The following is a 21,160-nucleotide window of genomic DNA, read 5'->3' on the forward strand; positions in this document are numbered from 1 at the left end:
CCTTATCAAATGGTCTCTCTCTATTAGGTAGAATGAGCTAATGACACTAGACTGGGAGGAGTGTCCCAGATCAGATTTACAGTAGGGGAAGGCAACTGCAAAGCCACCAAGTATAACACAAGACAGGGAGGGTGGGTGGGGACACTAAAGCTATTAGCCTACAAAGCACTAGAGAAAGCCACAAAATGAAAGTTTTTATACAGATAAAGATTTGTAAAGATACAGAATGCTTTAACTGCAAACAAATCAGTTACCCGTGCAGATTACAATAAAATTGCTGTATATAAATTGCTAGAAACAATAAACTGTATAAATAATCGAAAAAAAACAGGATACTTATATATCTCAGCTAAGAGTTGGATGGAGTCCACACCTCTCATCCACTCTGCTCAGTGTGTATTGTCCAGTTTGGTGAATGGGGCATTCGTGTGTCATACAATGGAGTCCCCTATTACAAGAGTCCTGGGTAAACAGTTTGCTTGCCTTATAGGCTTTGTTTTCAGGGATCCATTGGGTATAAGCTTTGTTTTCGGGGATCCATTGGGTGTAGGCTTGTGTGTGGTGCTTGATGTTGCTTCTGGTGTATGCTTTATAGATTTCTGAGGATAGGCATTGTTGTTTGCAGCTTAGGAGGTCTTTGAGGTTTAGGGAGTTTGCTTTTTAGTGCCCCAGCTTATGGTCTCTGTGTGTGGTGGATGTAGTGCGTGTGTTCTAGACACTTTTGTTGATAAGTGAGATTTTTGCTACCAAGGAAATTGTGTATGTACATCTTTCACATACTGTTTTGGGTTCTATAAGGATTAAAAAGTTGTTACTGAACATGAGACAATTGTTACATTTTCTCAGGTAGCCCATATCTACCAAGCTGGCTATGGAGACATTTGGAAATTGAATATGTATGTTATCTGGACCGGTATTAAAGTGAGCTATTTGGGTTTCAGGACTGGGTTTTACAGAGGTCTCTTAAAGTGGTCCCTAGGGTTAGGGAACTAGAGTTGAATAGAGTTAGGATATGCTATTAGTGCTATCTGACATGCAAACTATCTGCTCTGAGCTTATCTTTGTTCAATGCATCAGAGTCCTAGTACTAGTTTTATAAGTAAACTTCTGTGTTTTCCAACTCGGATAGACCAGGCCACCACCTACTCCCACTGGATGGAATATCCCAGGCCTCTTAATGTAAGAGCACAAAAAGATTGCTAGAGAGTGTATTCTACCACAAAAAACTTTAATAAGTCATCGAGATAAGGCAATCTGAAGTCAATCAGACCAATAGCAAGACACTTTGAGCAAATGCAGTAATATGAGCCTTAAATACTGATAAATGCACAAATAAAAAATACATAGTTTTCAGACAGAAATACTCAGCATGTTTTTGGGAAGTGGAAGGAACCACACAAAGACATAGAGACAGAAGGAGAACATGCAAACTCCATACAGGCATTGACCAGTAGTCAGGATCCAACCTTGTACCTTGTACATGGGAGGCGAAGACCTTTACCATTACACCAAATGGTCATCCTGAATTTCTAAAATATATTAAAAGCAACATATAACTTCACATCCCAACAACTAACTATATACAGAATAAGAGGGATGGTGGATGAGTGTGGCTACTGCACCAGTGAGGAATCTGAACATCTACTATTATTGCAAGTGCAACTTACACAACTGTACTATGTTCATTACTCTTACTACTGCAGTATCCCTTTTGGCTATATGAGTTAGTTACTAAAGCCTATCCAACCTTGGAGAAGGAAGGAAGGTTAATGATCCCACCCCTTTACAATAAGATATCATAGAAGCCACAGCTCTCCTAGAATGCACCTTGATACTGATTTACCATGGTGGGTATAACCAGGGTTGGCCTTAGGTCAAGTGGTGCCCTAGGCAAAAGGGCTCCACAGTGCCCCCACACCACCTGGTGCCCCCATCCTGGTCTATTTACACCATCCAGTTAACTGGAAAAGTGCCCCTGCTAGAGTGGCATCCTAGGCAGCCACCTAGTTGGCCTAGGCCTAAGGCTGGCTATGGGCATAACAAAAGGCAATAGCTGAAACAACCACCTAGAAATAGTCTGTTTTGTAATGAGTTGCCTGTTATTTGTCCCATCATAAGAAAAAAACAACTGATCAGCTTTTCTAAATGACTTAATTCTGTCAAGATACTACCTGAACTGCATATGCACATCCAGAATATGCAGAATTCTTCCTCCCAGGTTCTGAGGATCTGGACAGAACACTGGAAGCTTGATGGTTTGATTTTAAGTAAACTCTGAAACAACTTTGGGCATACATTAGGGATTTGTTCTTAGTGTGACCCTATCTCTGTGGAAGCCCAGATAGGGTTCACCCACTATGACAGCTTGCAACTCGGAAGCTCTTCTTACAGATGTCAGAGAAACATGAAGTACAGTCTTCCATGTGATGAACCTTAAATACGCCAAATGAGCTGGTTCGAAGGGAGATGTAGTTAACTTTCCCAGGACAAACTTAATATGTCATGAATGAGCTACCCATTTTCTAGGAGGACTAAGGTGGAAACTCCCTTGAAAATCTTTCACTAAAACAGAGAAGAAATAGCCCCAAGATGTACCTTGGAAGAGGAATAAGACAGGCCAGGAGAAACTAATTCTCACAAATATTACAGAGGTAGTGGTACATAATCCCAGACAGGATCCTGATTATTCTCTAGGCACAAACCAGAAAATCTTTTCCACTTCCCAATCTAAGATTTTGCAATAAACCGTGGTCGAGATGATTGTCACTGCTGAAGTGACACCCTGACCCCATGTGCAAAATGGGGAAAAGGGGTTGAGGATGGATGGAATATAAGATTTCGTAGTAGGAGATTTTCTTGACTGAGTTAGTACCTGCTGCATATCCTCATTGAATCATCCAGGTAGGCAGCTAGCTAAAGTAATTTGAGACAGAGGTGAATGAAAGTCCTCTTGTCTTGTATGAATAGGTCCAGTTTGTGGGGAAGCTTGTGGTAACTGCCCTTGGCCAATTCCATAATAAGGGATAACCAATTTTGCCTCAGCCAAAAGGGAGTCACCACAATGATTGTTGAACAGTCCTTCTGAATCTTCAGAATTAAACTGGGTATGAGTGGAAAAGGTGGAAATGCATAAAGGAGCTCTTCAGACCATGGGAATAAAACTACATGTTTTCCAGGCTTGCCTGCAAGGTGCCCTGGAGCAGAATTAGTTTAATTGCCGGTTTTAAAAGGTGGCAAACTTTCATTTGAGATGTCCCCTACAAATGAATGTACACATTGAAGATCCCCTCATCCAAGTTCCATTTGTGAGGGATGTCCTGGTCCTGCTTCTGCTTGTCTGCCATTATATTTTGCTCTGACAGAATGTAAAATGCTTGGAAGGTTATAAAGAGTGCTGTTGAGCTACAGCCTAGGTCAACCTAGCCAGCTTGCACAGAAACTACAACCTGGTTCCCCCTTGCTTCTTTGTGCACCACATCACTGTGGTGTTGTCTGCAATCACCTGAAGAAATCCAGGAAAACATAGATGGTGAAGAGATTTTAAGGCATGGATCAGGCTTTAGTCTATCTGAGGCAACTACAGATGTTACATTCCACAGGTCTTACACCTTTATCTCCGTACAAACTGCTCCCCAGGCAAAATCACAGCATCTGTAGTTACAGATTAACTTGGGATCAGAGAAGAAAAGGGGAGACCTGGATTTTGAGCAACTACTGTTGCCACCAGTGCAGTTCCTTTTTGACAAAGTACAACACTGAAATATGAAATTCTAGAGAATGAAGATTGTGGGTCCATGTGTTTTTTTTTTTTTTTTTTTTTTTTTACAAACCACCAAATTTTTTTCATGTGTAACCGGTCTAGAGGAATCATGGGAGTCACGGAAGCTATGTACTCTAGAATCCTAAGAAATTGTCTTGTAGAAGTCTGAAACTGATGGAGAAGCGGATGAAGTGTGCCAGATAAAATTCCACCTTCTCCTGTGTAAGAACAGCTTTTTGCTGAGAGGTGTCTAGAACGCAATCCAAAAACACAATCCTGTGTAATGAAATCAAGGAATATTTTTGTACAATTATATGGAATCACAGATTGGTAAAAAGAGAAGAAACCCATGTTAAAGACTCCTGACATCAGGGAAAAGACTTTGCAGAGATAAACAATCATCAAAACAGGGAAATATGTGAATGCTAAGCAGTCTACTGTTAGATATCACTGACGCTAGACATTTTGTAAACACCTTTGGAGTTGCAGATAACCCAAATGTAATACAGCAAAATGATACTGTGACCCATGCACAGAGAAACTTCTTGAAGCCTGCTGGTATGGGGATACAATGATAAGCATCCTTTAAATCTAATGTTACCATGACACACTAAAAAGGAATGAGAGGTAACAAGAGTTTGAAGGGACAGCATTTTGAATTTTGGTACTTGCACATACAGAGTGGGAAAGGAAATATCTAGAATTATACAATAACTGCAGATTAGTATTCCAAAATGTGCACGCTGATTGGCCAGCCCAACCAGTGTGCCCGTTGTAAATCCGATTTATACTAATGGAAAAAGATCCGGTCGCCTGGACTTTTTCCATTAGTACAAGTCTTGATTTTTTTTGTTTCTGTTAGGTAGCAACGGAAAACAGAAGATCTCCGTTGCTGTAATCTCGCTATGTTATATGTTTAACATAGCGAGATATCTTAAAAAAAAAAAAAGCAATGGAGATCTTCCTTTCTCCATTGCTTTTTTTAAAGATATCTCGCTATGTAACTCATTTAACATAGTGAGATAGCTTTAAAAAAGGGAACGGGGATCTTCCTTTCTCTGTTGCTTTTTTAAAGATATCTCGCTATGTTAAACTCATTTAACTTAGTAAGACAGCTTTAAAAAAGCAGCGGAGATCTTCCTTTCTCCGTTGCTTCCTCAACACAGCTCTGATGTACTGCATAAGCATACGCATGTGCAGTACATCAGAAAAAGCCCCAGGATAGCGGAAAACCTCGGAAGGGCACCATGCAGGTATTATACAAAGGCATTATTTAAGAAAAGTAAGTATTTATTTTCTTAAATAATGTCATTGTATAATAGCAATAACCTACATCTGGGTGTGGGTAATGCTAGATTTATCCACGGTTGTCTTTGTTTGGCCACTCGGGCTTCGCCCTCATGACCAAGACACACCAAGCATAGGTAAATCTAGCATTACCCACACCCAGACGTGGGTTATTGCTTAAGTATTCTCCATGCAAGCTTTTCCTTTGGAACCAAACACATTCCGGAATAGAAACCTTTGGCGCTTTATTCTAAAGGCACTGGTTCTGTAACTCTTAGCATAAGTAAGCATTGACGACCCTGAGGAAAAAACTCTGTTTGATTTGTAGGATGGGGAGGAGTTTCCTTGAAAGGAGGTATTTGTATTCTATAGCAACTCTGACCCTCCTGAACCATGTTAGCACTCAAGAGTCTGAAATAATTTGCTGCCAAAGGGGAGATACAAAGAGCTCATTTTTGGGAAAGGTTTAGAGAGATACAGGCTGGAGGGGAGGGGGAGGGGGGATAGAATGCTAGCACAGTCATTCTGAAGTATTAGACTGCTCCCTATTTGGAAAGGATCCTTGTTTCTTGTTGTTCCCCTCCCACCATCTCTTTTTCTTCTCCCCAATTGCCTTCAGGTAGAATTACTTGTTTTGCTTTTTAAATGGAAAAGCAGATTGGTGAGATCTGTAAAGGGGGACTTCAAAAATCTTTACATTCCCTGAATTAACTTCCCTCTTTCATCAAATTGTTTGAGGGTCTGAGTAGCAGAAGGGCCAAATAAGACCTCCTTATCTAAAGTTGCATTCAAAATTTCAAACTTTTATTTCTAACTTTTGGGTATGCACCCAGGCATATCTCCTCAAAACTGTAACAGTAGCAGTAGCAGTGCCCCTAGACACAGCATCTGCACAATCATACGCACTCTTCAAAGTGTGTTTAGATACTTGTGAAAGATTAGAAACAATAGAATTCAGAAAAGAGCTACCTTCTGAAGGAAGTGTGGCAGAATATTCCCTCAAACTATCTGTACAACATAGAATAAACTTCCACACACGCCAGGTACTTAAGAATTCTCCAAGTTAAAGTGGAGGAAGAGAAAATTATTTTACCAGATCTTGCATTCTTTAGCCACAGGTGAAGTCTAGTAATTACCAACAGTCTGTTTCCAGCTGACTAATAGAAGGAAATAGCCGCTGAGTCATTCTTAAGATGGGCAAACAAGAATTTGTTAGTTTGAGGTATTTTATATAGTCTACTTGCCTTTTTTGGGACTGAATGTTAAGAATCAGGATTATTACAGGAGGTATTAATCACAATTGGCTAAGCTTCTGGTGTCATTCTAAGGGGATCCAGTATTTGTCTGCCTGGGACGACATGATCGACAGTCCACGATGCTTTGCCAGAGATGGCCTGCACCTGTCGCCCTTAGGATTCCGGATACTGGCTAAGACTCTTGCCACCCCTATAGTGCCTTTTTTAGGCAAGGTTCAAATGACAAATTCACCACCGTAACCGGTACAAGCAAGCAAAATCTGAGGGTAATGCTACTCAATGCTAGAAGTCTAAACCTCAAAATGCACTCACTCGAGGCACTCCTTAATATGGAGAACATTGACATCTGTGCAGTGACAGAGACCTGGTTCAAAGCTCCAGAGAGCACCCCTGCATTACCAGGCTTCAATTCATACCACACCTTTCAGCCACCTAACCCAGAAAGAAGCACTAAAGGTGGAGGCATGTCCATATTCATTAAGGATATCCACACCTCCAGGCTAGTTGCACAGCATAATGCATTCGAGATTATCCAAGTGCAAATAACTCTGGGCAAGACCGCAATCCAAATTGTAGCTTACTACAGACCCCCCCCCATGCCCCAGGATTCACACTCCTCATTTCTTGATACACTGGAAAGTATTAGGGTACAACCCAACACCCTAAAAATGGGCGATTTCAACTACCCCACCATTAACTGGGAAAACTACTCATGTACCAACTCTTTTGCTCAACGTTTTCTAGAATTCATAAATTCCAACGCCTTGGATCAACTTATTCACACCCCCACCAGGGGCAGCAATATCCTAGACCTGGTCATCACCAACATGGGAAACCGGTGTTCCACACCAGAGGTCAATTCCTCGTTGGTCAGATCCGACCACAAGCTAATCAGCCTAGACATCCACATCCCACCCCCAGCCCCAATTAGGAAAACCATTGTAAAAAACTTCTCAAAAGCCAACTTCACACTTCTTAAGACAGAAATGGCAAACTTCATGACACCCATGCAGACGGACAATAGAGGTATGACTGCCGAATCCTACACAAATGCACTTTATAAGCACTTGCACAAGTGCATGGATCATGCTATCCCTAATAGAACCAAGATGTTATCCTCCAAAAAAGGAAGCCAATCTGGTGGTCCTCTGCCATAAACAAACTCTACAACAGAAGAAAGAAACTGTTGCAAAAAAGAGTAAAATCCCATGACTGGAGGAACTCCCTGGTCAACCTCAGTAAGAAGTTGAGATCCCTCATAAAATCCTCCAAAGCTAGTTACGAAAACAAAATTGCCACTGACTCTAAAGACAACCACAAAGCATTCTATAGCTATGTCAAGAATCTAAATGGGAACATTCAGATCTGCTCTGAGTTACAGCATAATGGCACTAAATATACAGAACCAACTGATATTGCCAACATCCTAGCAGATAGGTTCAGTGCTAACTTTACCCCGCTCTCACCCCCTAGAGGGCCCATCTCTATACCAGAAGAATGCAAATTTCCTATAATCACGGCTGCACAGGTAAAAAAACACACTCTCCAAAGCCAAGAACACAGCATTCATGGGACCTGACAATATCCCAGGCTGCGTTCTACACAAACTACAGAATGAACTGGCACCCTAACTAAGTACCATGTTCAATCATAGCCTCACCTCAGGCTTTATACTCACTGAGTGGCGCACCGCGACAGTTATCCCACTCCACAAAGGGGGAGCCACGACGGACCCTGGGAACTACCGCCTCATTAGCCTGACGAGCCTGGTCTGCAAGGCCATGGAACGTATCATCATGGAACTCATAAACAAAGACATTGGTAATCTCCAAACTCTGGACCCTACTCAGTTTGGATTTGTAAAAGGCAGATCATGTCTCCTAAACCTGATTGACTTCTTTGAAGCAGTCACCAAAGCCATAGATGATGGTAAAATGGTTCACACAGCTTATCTAGATCTCGCCAAGGCTGTCGACACCATCCCCCACTCTGGAATTATAGATAAGCTCACTAAACTAGGTATAAGTCCCTATGTCATAAGATGGGTTGCCAACTGGCTCACAGACAGAACCCACACTGTGAAAGTAGCGGATACCAAATCCGACATCAGACAAGTGGAGTACCACAGGGTTCAGTCCTGGGTCCTCTCCTGTTTGGTATCTACTTCTCTGAAGTGCAGGCCAACACAGAAGGTCTTTGGCTAACAAAGTTTGCAGATGACTGCAAACTAGGAGCCATAATCGAAACTCCTAACGATGTGGACAAACTACAAAAGAGCCTCACTGAGACAGATTCCTGGTGTCAAAGCCATGGCCTGAAGCTCAATGCCAAAAAGTGTATTGTCATCCCCTTTGGTAAAAACTCTGTACCCATGAACTACCACATAGCTGGTAGTCTACTTAATGCCGAAAATGTGATGAGACCTTGGGACACAGGTGGACAGTAGTCTCTCCTTTGATAATCACATCGCCACAGTGGTCAGGACATCCTTCTACGTGGCTCATCTCATCACAAAAGGATTCTCATCCAGAAAAAAGAGGTCATTGTTCCCCTCTACTCATCACTCATTAGACCCATTATAGAGTACAGCGCCCCTTTTGGTATGTACCTCACAAGACATCTACAACTGGAAAGACCACAGAAATACCTTGCAAAGAGGATTACTGGCCTCAAACAGATGCCCTATGCAGACCGTCTCAAAAAACTACAGCTTTACTCCATCGCATATCGCCTACTCAGGGGCGATCTCTGTCTAACATACAAAGCTATGTCAAACCCAGAGCTGTTGGACATGCTCCACTTAAAGAAATCCCAATCCCTCCGAGCTACACGCTCTAGGGACCTTAACCTTGTCACCACAATAAACAGAACATGCTAGAGGGATAGATTCCTGTCCCAGAGACTTCCCATACTCTGGAACAGACTACCTATCTATGTCAAACAGAGTTCCTCATTAGCACTCTTCAAGAAAAATCTTGATGATTGGATGGGAAATGGGAAATTCACCCCGGGGATCACTTCTGTGGCTCTGCTCGACAGGGGCATAGGAAAATAATTTTCTTGGGTGGCGAAAGCCAGGGTACATCTTTTGGCTAGGCTTGTATGGGCCCTAGGGCCGATAGCCTAGTACCTACCTATGAACCTATGAACATCCTCCATGACAAAAATAGGAGGAATGGGATTTGGAGTACAGTAAGCTTTACCTGCTTGCAACACATCATAACATCTCCTCGGTTCTGGGGAACATCCATTTGTTCTTACAAAAACACCTCATTCATCTGAGAATAGGGTGTGAGAAGGGAAATATCTCCAAGGGATCTAGAGATGAACAAGTTTCCTCACAATCAGAGATTTGGCCTTGGGAATCTGCTGGGAGAAGAAGCCCTGTCTCAGTCTATGTCAGAATCATCTCACAGATTTTCCTCAGGAATTTCTTTATTAACACAGCCCTCTAATAAGGATTTCTGGGCACCAAGATAGGCAGCCTGTAATAACTGCTTGGCTAAGGTAAAAAAAATCATCTCTATGAACAGACAACATGTCTTATGATGAACAATGTCTATTTTTTTTTTCTTTGCAGGTAACACCCTGGAAAGAGATCATCTAGGAGATGGTACTTCAGTCTTGACAAGCAGTCTCTCTTTCTTTACCCAGAAGAGCATCTCCCAGAGTCTCTACCACTCCTAAAGAAGATTGTTTTCCCATGCTGCTTTGGACATTGGAAGACATTGCTCATCCCTGGTCCATTATGGAGGAAAGGACAATTTCAGAGGGACCTAGAGAAGCAAGCAGTCTGAGGAACAATGGTTGGCCAATATAGATCCACTCATTAATGCTGATGCACTGTCTGAGCTCGTGGTGGTAGCAAGGGGTCATTATTGTGTTGTTTCTTCTTTTTAGGTACAGCAAGAAAAAAGCCATGAGGACTGAAGTAAGCATCCATACTGAGGCAAGCACTGTTGGAACAAGTTGGTTGGAAGCATACCCCTTAATTGTCCAGAATTTCACACAATGTCCAGATTTTTGCCTAATAATTTCTGTCTGTTCCTCATAAATTTTGTGATTTTTCTGGCAAATCACTGAGGATTACAGTCACTAAATAAAATCATACATTTGAGTTTTCAAACTTCATGTCCGTCAGAAAAATGAGTGCTAACACAAATCCTGTTACGTTACTCTAGCAACTTTCTAAGTTTGCAAGTGCAATAGTCAAAATCTGTCTCTCTTTTTGGTCCTCTGTCCCACCATTATTTTAGGCTTTGTCCAGACATCTAGCACTACAAGGTTGAGAGATATGGCCAGAAGGTAAATTGTCAGACTGTTCACAAGCAACACACACACACACACACACACACACACACACACACACACACACACACACACACACACACACACACTTGCATTTCCCCACACAGTCCCATTTCTGTAAAAACATAAGCATAAAGCAGAGATCCCTGTCAGAAATAAAACATCTCTACACAATGCACCCTCTCAGCAAAATATACTAGCTAATTTGTCATGAGGTGCACACAAGCTTTACAATATTACAAATAAAAACTAAAAAAAGTTTTCTGCCCTGTCAAAACACTTCCCAGTCCTTAAATTCACACATACAAATTAAACGTTTACATAATCAGTACACTGTACAACAACACTACCCCCCCGCCAAAAAAAAAAAAAAAAGTCCTTTGCCAAAAATAGTATTCCCAGGCAAGAAACGTCTGATATTGTGAAAAAATATGGGGTTTCTTTACAAGGAAATACCTCATTTAGTCACCTAATGAAAATTAACATTATTTTTTTAAAAGAACAATTTATATGTAGAAGGGTTCTCCTGTGGGGACTTATCTGCGAGAAATAAAGCCTGAAGGCCAATTGCTGCTACTGTGAAGCCTCAGAGCTGTTTCCTCTTGAGGCAGCAAGAAAGTACTGAAGTGGTCTTCATTTTGACAACGATGACCATCATTTAAAAATGTTGCCTTTACATCATCTCCACACAGCAGCAGAATCAACAGCTGAAATACAGGCATCAATAACAGTTTAAAAATATGGAACATAGCTATTTGTAAGTTGTAACAACTGGAAACCTTGATTTGACAAAAAATGTGATACCTTTAGTCAAATCATCAATCTGCTTTGAAATAATAGGCTGGTAGTGTGTCATACTGACTAAGTAATGTATAGTCTCATCACCATACAGAACTGAAGTGCAGACATTTCTGCTAAATAGGTGAGAATCCCTTTCTCTCAGTCTCCATGTAATGACGTTAGTGTGGGGGGCGATGCTTGATTCCTTATAAGACTCTAATTCAAATGTAGCTAGATCAGCCACAAACTATTTTACGTCAAAATTATATTAAAAAACAATATAGTACTTAAAAAATAAGTAAATAAAACAACAATTTTACAGACAGCCAATTCTCTAAGCTCAATAATACTCTCCAGGGTGTGTGTTAATGTGTAATTAGCACCCTTCCAGGAGTGTATAAGGCATTATTGCTTACATAACCCTGTTTGTAGGTAACACTCCTACCTCCATGGGAACATGACTCTCTGTACCTCCCACCTATGGAAGCAACAACTTCTGCTAGGGGTTGCAAATCAGCAGTGCCCTCTCCCTGTCTTCACCCTTCCCCACCCCTTGAAAGAGGCAAGCAGGCTGATGCCTCGTCATTTCTCATCTTACCAGCTGACTCTTAACAGCTGTACAAGGCACTATCTGAACACTTATCACCTGCATCATAGTCACAGCTTTATCCTTCTATACTATAGAGCTGGTTTGAAATATTTTTTCACAAGCAGAAAATATGTTTTTTAACAACCAATGGAATCTAAATATCCACTTACTATTTAACAAACTCAGTGAAAAAAGCCTGAAAGAAATTTCATCCTCCAAGATCTGAATCGTACTACTTTTTTATTCACACCAAATCTATAACAGAAAAGCACATCCTCCCACCCACCAAAAACAGAATGCAAAAACGAACCAGACATGACTGCATAAACCCCTAGTTACCATCAGAATATATATTTAAGTTAAAGAGATACCTCGGTGATGGCAAAAGCTATAGAAAAGAAAACCACCATCTTAAGGGAGACAAAGCAAAAATTAACCTAAGGGATACTTTTTAATTGTAATAACATCCTGAAAGCCAAATAAAATCTTTTGACAGCTTGCAGTTAACTATCATCAAAGAAATGCAGCAACACTTCTCTGTAACTTGTCACTCATAGCACAGGAAGCAGTTTATACAAAATTAACATTGTCCTGCTCATACCTTCTTATTATAACATCAGCATCTGAAAAGTAGTATAATGTAGTGGTTACATCAGAAAGATAAAAAAATACCATAGGGTATATTTTGAATTTCTTGATTACTGCCAGCATATTCATGGCCTTACCCAGCCCATACATATATTTTCCCTAAGTGTTCATTGAACGTGCAGGTATTATTAAGTACTGTCCTTGATTTAGGTACTGTTAGCCTGTTTTAGTACAAGGATATCATTATTTAGGACATCAACCTGATTTCTGCTTGTAAAGTTAACCCTGTAATTCTCTGACCACCGGGGTTACTACAGGACCAGCTAAAAATGAAAGATCACACATTACAGAAACAGCTCTCCTTAGAACAACACTGATAAATACTATAGTTGAATAGACCCTGGTAAAGACCAACAGTATACCCAGACAGAAACTCTCATGCACAGTGGCAGGTTGCTTGTTAGCAGGCTTCCTGCTACTTTGTGTGAAAAAAACACAGGCACCATGATAAAAAACAAAAGGAAACACATCAACTGGCAGCAAGACAGAGGACCACCGCAACCTCCACATGACACTATACCTTATGAAAGGCCAGAGATATGCTTGTACATAACACAGCACTATGGATTAATGATTGCATACACAGTGCAGATCAAGGGAAAGGCAAAGGGGGAAAAATCGACTGAACTCAGACAGTGCTCAAAGTCAAGCGACTTGCAGCATCAGTTATTGCTGACAAGAGCCATAAGAAAAACACCATTTCTGTTGATTGCATAAAGCAGACATGAATTAATTCAGAATAATAGAGCCATAGTCGCAAATCAATGATTTGAGATGCCATATAAGGAAGACGCACACCTTTGAAGCGATTGATAGCAATAAGCAAATGCTGTGACTATAGAATCTCCATCTGTTTCTCTGACAAAGCTGCAACTAACCTAGTTGCTCACTGAAATACCATTAATCTGATGAACCAAGGTCTGCAGGAAGAAAAAATCTAAACTCAATCCATCCCTTTATCAGCCCACAGTAACCTGCAAGTGAACCCTGCCTGTTAGCATGAAGCAACTTATGATTTTGCTATTAATCAAAACAGTAGCCAGTGAAAGACAGGTTAGTAACATACGGCATGGCATTTGCATTTTTTTTTTTTTGTAGGGGGCTTCATAAGGTTCTGTAGGAAGTCAGAACCTGGGGTGCCCAAATACTACCCTCTTTTGCTGTGATTTAATTGCTGCTAGCAATCAAATCGCAGCATCACTGAAGTGTGCTTGAATTTCATTAGGAGATATAACTGATGTTTCTTTCCTACAGTACCTAATAAACCATAAAGAAACCAAAACACATATGGCTTGAGGGAATAACTAGAAAATTACGTGGCCACTAGGGACATAAGTGAACTTTTGAACCAGAAGCCCATAGACAGAGAAATATTAGAAGGAAAATACAGACCCAGAATGCATACTGAGTTGTAAGGTTTGACCTTTTTAGTACCTTGAAAATTATATTAACATTATGAGGTATACACATCACGCTTGGAGTTTATAATTTATCATATCTACAGCACATAGCCTCTGCTAAGCAAGCAGCAAATTTAAAAACTTAAGGAAGAAACTGAACAAAATATATAGTCTGTGATTTACAAACAAGCTGTATGTTCACCAAAAATGTGTCATACAATACCCATTCCATTTATCCAGCAAAATAACAGAAAACAGATAAAAAAGGCTACCATTTTGTATCTGTAGCCGAAGAAAATGCAGTATGTAAAAAAGCAAAGCAGCAGATGGATGGAAACTTAACTTAGTACCACCAGAAATCAAATTAAAATAAAGAATAAAATACTTGCAAAAATGGCTAAGTAGACATTACAGTCACTGCTTTAACTAGAAGATATCTTTAAAAAATTTAAACTGTACCTTGAGTATCCTCAAACTCAAACAGGGCAAACAGCCTCCATTTCCTTATCATGCAAGGACTCTTTTTAAGATTTAAATATCAAGTGCTCCAAACTCTGCTATAGCAAAAGAGCCAAAGTAAGTGATTGAGTTTCCCCATATGTTTAACTTAAAGAACGGGTGCACTGGCGTCTATGCCAAGATTAGGTGCATGATTCAAAATCTTTTGTTTAAATTTAAAGAGCTCTATTACTGGTACTATAGAGGTAAAATAAAAAGGACCGTGAACTTTCATTCTTAGCACTTCAAGTAGAATTTTAAGCCACTCACGAAACATGTAAACAGACAAAAATATTTCAGCTTGTGATCTTCTGCACCTTACCAAAATATAGACTTCGCATACCATTTGCATTAACTACAGCAATCATTCAAAATTTTTAACAAAATTATATTTGCACTTTAAATTATTTCAAAAATGGTGTCCTCCTCTAAACATTCAGCTCAAAACCATTTAGTCAACTGTTTCAGATATTACAGTTCCATAATTCATTTGTGACCATTCAGTATATCAGGAGCAACATATTACATTAACAGGCTTTTAATGCCAAATCTTTAGCTGTAAATTGTACAGGAGGAGAGAAAAAAAAAAAAAGACTGCGCCCAAGTGTAAATAGAACATCAAGCAGTTTACATTATATTTGTTTTCACAGTTAGTGGCCCATTATTAATTTATAAACAATTATAACTGAAATTTATAAGAGAGTTTAAGTCAAAACACATTTCCTGTTCAGTTTACTTGATGAACACAGATTACAAAAACTAGAATAAGGACACATTACAGTTTATCATCCATGCGTTTTACAGATCCCTCTACACACATATTATGTTTTTCATACCAGTTAAAAGTTATTTATACTTCCACAGAGATTATCCTATGTTACACCAAGGAGCTTTTGGGTTATATTTGCAAAGAGATGGCTTAGTAAAATATTCCATTCCCATTAAACAAGTCCAAAATAAAAAAAGTAAATATAATAATTTATTACTCTGCTACACAGTTAGTGTTTCAGCAACTACACAATATTTTTATCACAGTACTATTTACCAAAATAAAAAACTGGAAAACCTGAAATATGCATATGTCAAGCGCATTATTTATATGCTTTATATACTCTTTAAAAGCAATGCTATGAACAGAACTCATCTACAATGCTATCCTAAATCAGAAACATTGACTGGGTTTCACTGCACATGTGACATGCAGTTCAGATCAAAAAGAATTGCAACAAACACTACATTTGATAGCATAGTTCCACTACTCAGAAAAAGTAACTGCAATCTACACAAATTACACAACATGTATGTGTTTGTATGTTTTCTTAGCAACCGTTCCTGAACACTTCTTCCATAAATCAACAGAATCCACAGCGCTAGAGCTTCAAACTACTGCCCAATGCAATATAAGAGGTTTCAGTAAAAGGACTTTCGTGGCTCTGACGATGCATTAGAAAACTGTGTTACAATTAAGTGCTGTAAGTCAGTCACACTTGCACCAACAGTAGTGGGTGCAATAGTCAGAAATGCCAGGAATTAAAATTCTATTTAATAATCAAAAAAACAGGGGAGGGGTATACAAACCACCGCTCAACATGCACCTTTCATATTTTGATTTCTCAAGACTGCACGACGCTGCAATAATTGCTTTCTACATCTTAACCCCAGAATCAGCGATAATTGGGCACTTTTTAAAATGTTTGTACTAATATATTGAGAAGTTCACCGAATAAGGGCTGTGAATTAACATACATTTTCTGAAGTAAAATAAGTCCAGCTCTAACTATTGTTCTTGTTTACTAAGTGCAAAGCACCACCTCTTCTCCCAAAACTCCAAGTTTTAGGCCTGACAAAATCACGGGCATCCAGCAAAATCAAAACTAGCTGAGAGGTATGACCACAATTGCCATAGAAAAACACACTCTTATACTCTTCTATTACATTGCACTCAGTTTTGTCAATGGGTATTTTACTGTGACTATCAGAAGAATAACATTCACCAGTACAAACTACATTTTTGTGCTTTATGTTGTACTTGTCTTACTAAATCACATTTGACATACAAAAAAGTTAATTTTCCAAAAATAACTACCAGGCAAATATCCAGAAGACAGGATTCCTGAAAAATCATTACTTAAGGGGGGTCTAAATTAAGATCTGAGGGACCCTTTCATATCTAAATGTTTTTGCCAAAGGTGTGAAAAACAACATACATCAAAGGATAGAAGTCTTGACATTTTCTGTAGGATGTTCTGGAAAAAAACATGAAACAGTTCAGGAAACCAACAAATGTTGGTTCTCCACACTTTGCTAAAGGAACCACTAGAGAGAGCTCTTTGTATCTTCTAAGCTGCTTTACAAGGTACAGATAAGTAAAGCTGTCTACTTATTGGACTTTTAGCAAGCGGCTCAACCCATTCTAAACTCTCTCAGAGCCTGCTTACTACAAAATAGCTGAAGGAACATCAGAGCAGTCTGCAACAGACAATAAACATTACATACCATCAGAAGGGCCTTCATCTTCCTTATCATATCGGTCAGAGGTAGAATCTGTAGGCCCAGATGAGTGTTCATCATTTTCTTCAGAATTATCAGAGTCGCCTAAAAGGAAAAAAAAATACTTTAGCTTTTTTTTTTTTTTTTGTTTAATTAGATGCAAATGAAACTTGACACTTTACATACAGCCTGAAATGTTCTTCACTGGAGCACTGAAAAGCGTGAAATAAGGTGAAAGTTGAACAGCATCATCAAAATATATTTTTAAAATATATACTATATTTAAATTACAAACATGATGCTCTTTTAGTTGCTTATATTTCAAAGCTGTAAAAAGTGCCTGGATGAGAAGAAGGCAATGTTCCAAATGCATAAAATGCCTTCTGCAGTTAATTTCGAACCACAAATGCCTCTTAGAATAACCCATACTATAAACAATATCTCTCTGTTTCCAAGTAACTTCTAGTAAACATACCTGAAATGAGAATCTAATTGCCTACTCTTTACTGTTTGGTTTCGGTTAAGTAAGTGTCCCCACCACCACCACCCCCACACACACACACACACACACACACACACACACACACACACACACACACACACACACACACACACTTAAGTAACACAAGTAAACGAAAGTATTCTGGTTTACCCTGATGGTACACAACTAATGCATGCTCATAAGTAATGCTTACACATATACTTGGCTGGCAGTAATCCTGTTAGCACCAGACACTGAATCAGTAGTTCCCTGAATCATTGCCAAAAGCAACCACAGCAGTTCTGTATCGCATCACTGCAGCAATAAAATGAATGATCAGTTAAAAAGATTTTTTACTGTTTAAGAAAAAATATTATAGCCCTCTGTTGCCTACTATGACCTTATCAGGAAAGTAGTGTAAACAGTGTACTTCTGTAACAATCCCTTTTGAACACATTCCCATATCAACTAGAAAAATGATCTACAGTCAAAAGTTTTACAACCAAGTAATTTATTCTAGTTTGAAATGTTTTGTATGTAGAAAGGGTAACACACTTTTAATCCAAAAACCTTAGCAGTGTACAGTAATTCTCTGAAGACTTATAAAATGCTGACTGTGTAATTGTTACTAAAATTTAAGGACTTAAAATGACTGTGGTCTATCTGCTTACAAAATACAGTACAAATGTATTTCATTTACTACTCTCAAATAGAGTTTCACTATATATTCTGTTACGGCAATAGAATCAGCCAGCAAAATGTGAAAAATAACATGCAACTACCTTGAGACCTGGACTACAATATGAGCCAGTTGGGCAGTATTTGTTTTCCATATCACATCTCCTTTAAATAAGCTTGTTACTTTATGTCAGTATCACACTATCCAACTATTAACCTGTAATTAAGTTTTGTAATCAAACATTTTCAAAAGGTATGACTGCGAATTGATAGCAGCAATAAAATTAGAAATACCATGCTAACACAGACTCAACTATGTTTTTTTTTGTATGGTTCCACATTAGGTATTATTAATATCTACAATAATTACAACATAAATAATACTTAAAAGGTTCATAAACAATAAGTTTATTTCTAATGCATTGTTTCATAAATCTAAACAAAGCATGATATGTCCCTGTCTTTCACAATATGGTCTGCAAACAGTAATTTTGTAACTGCATCTTACTTTTATTCATGTATTTGCCTTGTACTTGGCTCATGAATAAAACTTTATTTGGACAATCCCAATCACAGAAACAAAGCTCTATAGAAAAACGTGATAAACTTCATTGTCGCCTGCTAACTATTTATGCCCTTACTTTCTCTATTTGTCACAAAACTATTGTTAACTTGCTTGCAATCATGGCTGTAATCTTGACGTTTGCAACACTGCCTCTATCACCAAAAATAGCAGATTTATGTTTGAATCTTCCTTACTGGTTCAGGTTAGACACCATCGTCCACTCCTTAGAATACTAATGCTGTCTGCAAAGATAACATACATGTATATGTTTACTTGGACTTTGCATAAGATTCCTTACATGTCTGCCTGTGTTGTAGGTGTATTATATTCTGTTCTTTGTTCCTAAATGATTCTTGCATTTTAGGAATGGATCCTCTTTTAGTATGTCCTGTTCTGATGGGTCCAGCTTTTCCTTAGCAGACACTCAGTACACTTTCATTATTCTTTCTGTGCTGACAAAATACTCCAGGTATAACTGTCCATTTTCAATGCTGGGTTTGCAACCTAGATATTTAAAAAAAAAATTCCAGCCACAAAATATGCAGTCAAAAGCAATGAGACTCAAACCCAGGTCTCAAGAATGGAACTTATTGACTGCTCATTACCTTATCCATGCTACCAAAACCAAAGTATGATGGGTATAATTACTTCAGCATTATTTGTATACTTGAAACAAATCTGCACATAAGTAAGTTTTCCAGCCCAACTAGAAAACAGCTGCTCTTTAGATGAGTTTGGTATGGTGAAATAGAGATCATGAAAAATAAGAACAAACAGACAGTAGCAAAATGCCACCTTACCACAAGAAGGCATTCATAAAATTCATCTTCAAAAGGTACAGACACACATACAGTAACAAAATGGCATCTCAGCACAGGAGGACAGTCATATCACAGAAGTGTTGCACTCAAACACCCACTGTTTGTCATAATGTACTTTTCTACAAACATTTGCAATACTCACTCTTTAATGCACTGCAGTACAGATTAAACCTGCTTAGCTTTGTGCTGGCTGATATACTGTGTGGCGGCAAAACTGCATCCCAGAATTCTTTGTACAACATTAAAAATCAGCTAGATGTGGGAGATTACATCATCTCGAGCATCTGCAGAGATTACACTATACGACAATCTGTGCAACTCTACTGTTTATGAAGTTTATCTATAACGGTCACAATACCGCTCACCCTGTGAAGGCCCAGCTGGTGACAGGCAGACAGACAGCTGGGGGTTTGAGTCCCATCACTGTGATCTAAGGTAGGCGATGCACTTCACTGTCTACAAATAAGTTCTCTTTATCTAAAACTTAATGTCCATCAAGGGTATTGTCTCTCAAGTTACACTACTGGCAATAAACTGATTAAAGCACGAAGAAGGTACAAAATATGAATCACTAAATAACTCACTAAGTGCAGTGTGGCCACAAGATTATTCTGGAAAGGTACACTGCTGCTCTGGTATGGTTCTATGCCAGTCAAACACAAGAGCAAGCTTCAAGCTGAACATCTCACCATGAAGACTCTTTGGCCTAGCTCCTCAGACCCCTTTTCTCACCACACTCTCCAAGTTTCAGTGCCTTAGTACTCAGTCACCCCTTGTAAATGATAAGTGCAGGAAATCTGCCATAGTTTGTATACTCTACGCTTATGTAATATAGCCATTCCCACTTTAAGGCAACAGGACAGCACTGCCATTTCAAAAGTGCATGTATCCCATAATGCACTTTATCTTGAAGCTAGTGGCAGTGTATTTGTGATGACGGATGTGTTAACAATACTTCTACAGAGCTTCCATTTTGTACTGAATAAAAGATACCTGTTTGAATGAAATGCTGGCACATCCTGACAATTTTGACACTGACATTTGTTATTACTGGGTAACCAGAGGTGCACATTGTGAAATTCAAAATAAATGTACTTTGAATAAACTCTTACAGTCTCACATACACAAAAATGAATATCAAAGAAGGTCAGCAATATAAACCAGCACTAGTTTTGCCCTGGTGCAAGGTAGTAAACTGCCACCACCCCTGGTTGCCTGACTGAGGACATACCAGTTACTGTTCCAAGCTTTTAAAAAAAAAAAAAAAAAACATAAATGGTACTGTCTATCAAAGCTGTCTGGACAATCAGAGGTGGATGCTATCAGCATGTCACCATTTGGCAAATAAATATCCTCTTATCAATTAATAAATAAGCAAAGAAATGATCAGCCACAAAGCTTTTAAAAGTTAATAAATAAAAAACTTAAAGAGTTAAGCAGTACAGTTAACAGCAAAATATACAAAACATTAGCTTGCATAGGGAAATGAAAAATAACCCTTTTGAACAAACAGATTATAAGAAAGAAAAAATATCTGCCTCTAGATAAATGCCGTGCCTATCTCTTAGCCATAAGTATATTTGGCTGAATTTTCAGAAC

General features: G+C 39.0%; 1 protein-coding gene across 3 annotated transcripts in view; it reads right to left on the reverse strand.

Moving 5' to 3' along the window:
• SKAP2 (src kinase associated phosphoprotein 2) overlaps positions 1-21,160 on the reverse strand; it is a 1,551,387-nt gene that overhangs the window by 1,223,598 nt on the left and 306,629 nt on the right. For 2 of the 3 annotated variants that reach the window (XM_044066788.1, XM_044066787.1), the window contains exon 4: positions 17,023-17,121. In XM_044066788.1, the coding sequence (XP_043922723.1) occupies positions 17,023-17,121 (99 nt within the window). Of the gene's footprint in view, positions 1-17,022; positions 17,122-17,711; positions 17,733-21,160 lie in introns of those variants that run through there. The other variant, XM_044066789.1, reaches the window with a different exon arrangement.

The sequence above is a fragment of the Protopterus annectens genome, chromosome 3.part1, assembly GCF_019279795.1.
Source record: "Protopterus annectens isolate FY-2018-M chromosome 3.part1, PAN1.0, whole genome shotgun sequence".
In the NCBI taxonomy this organism is placed as follows: Eukaryota; Metazoa; Chordata; order Ceratodontiformes; family Protopteridae; genus Protopterus; species Protopterus annectens.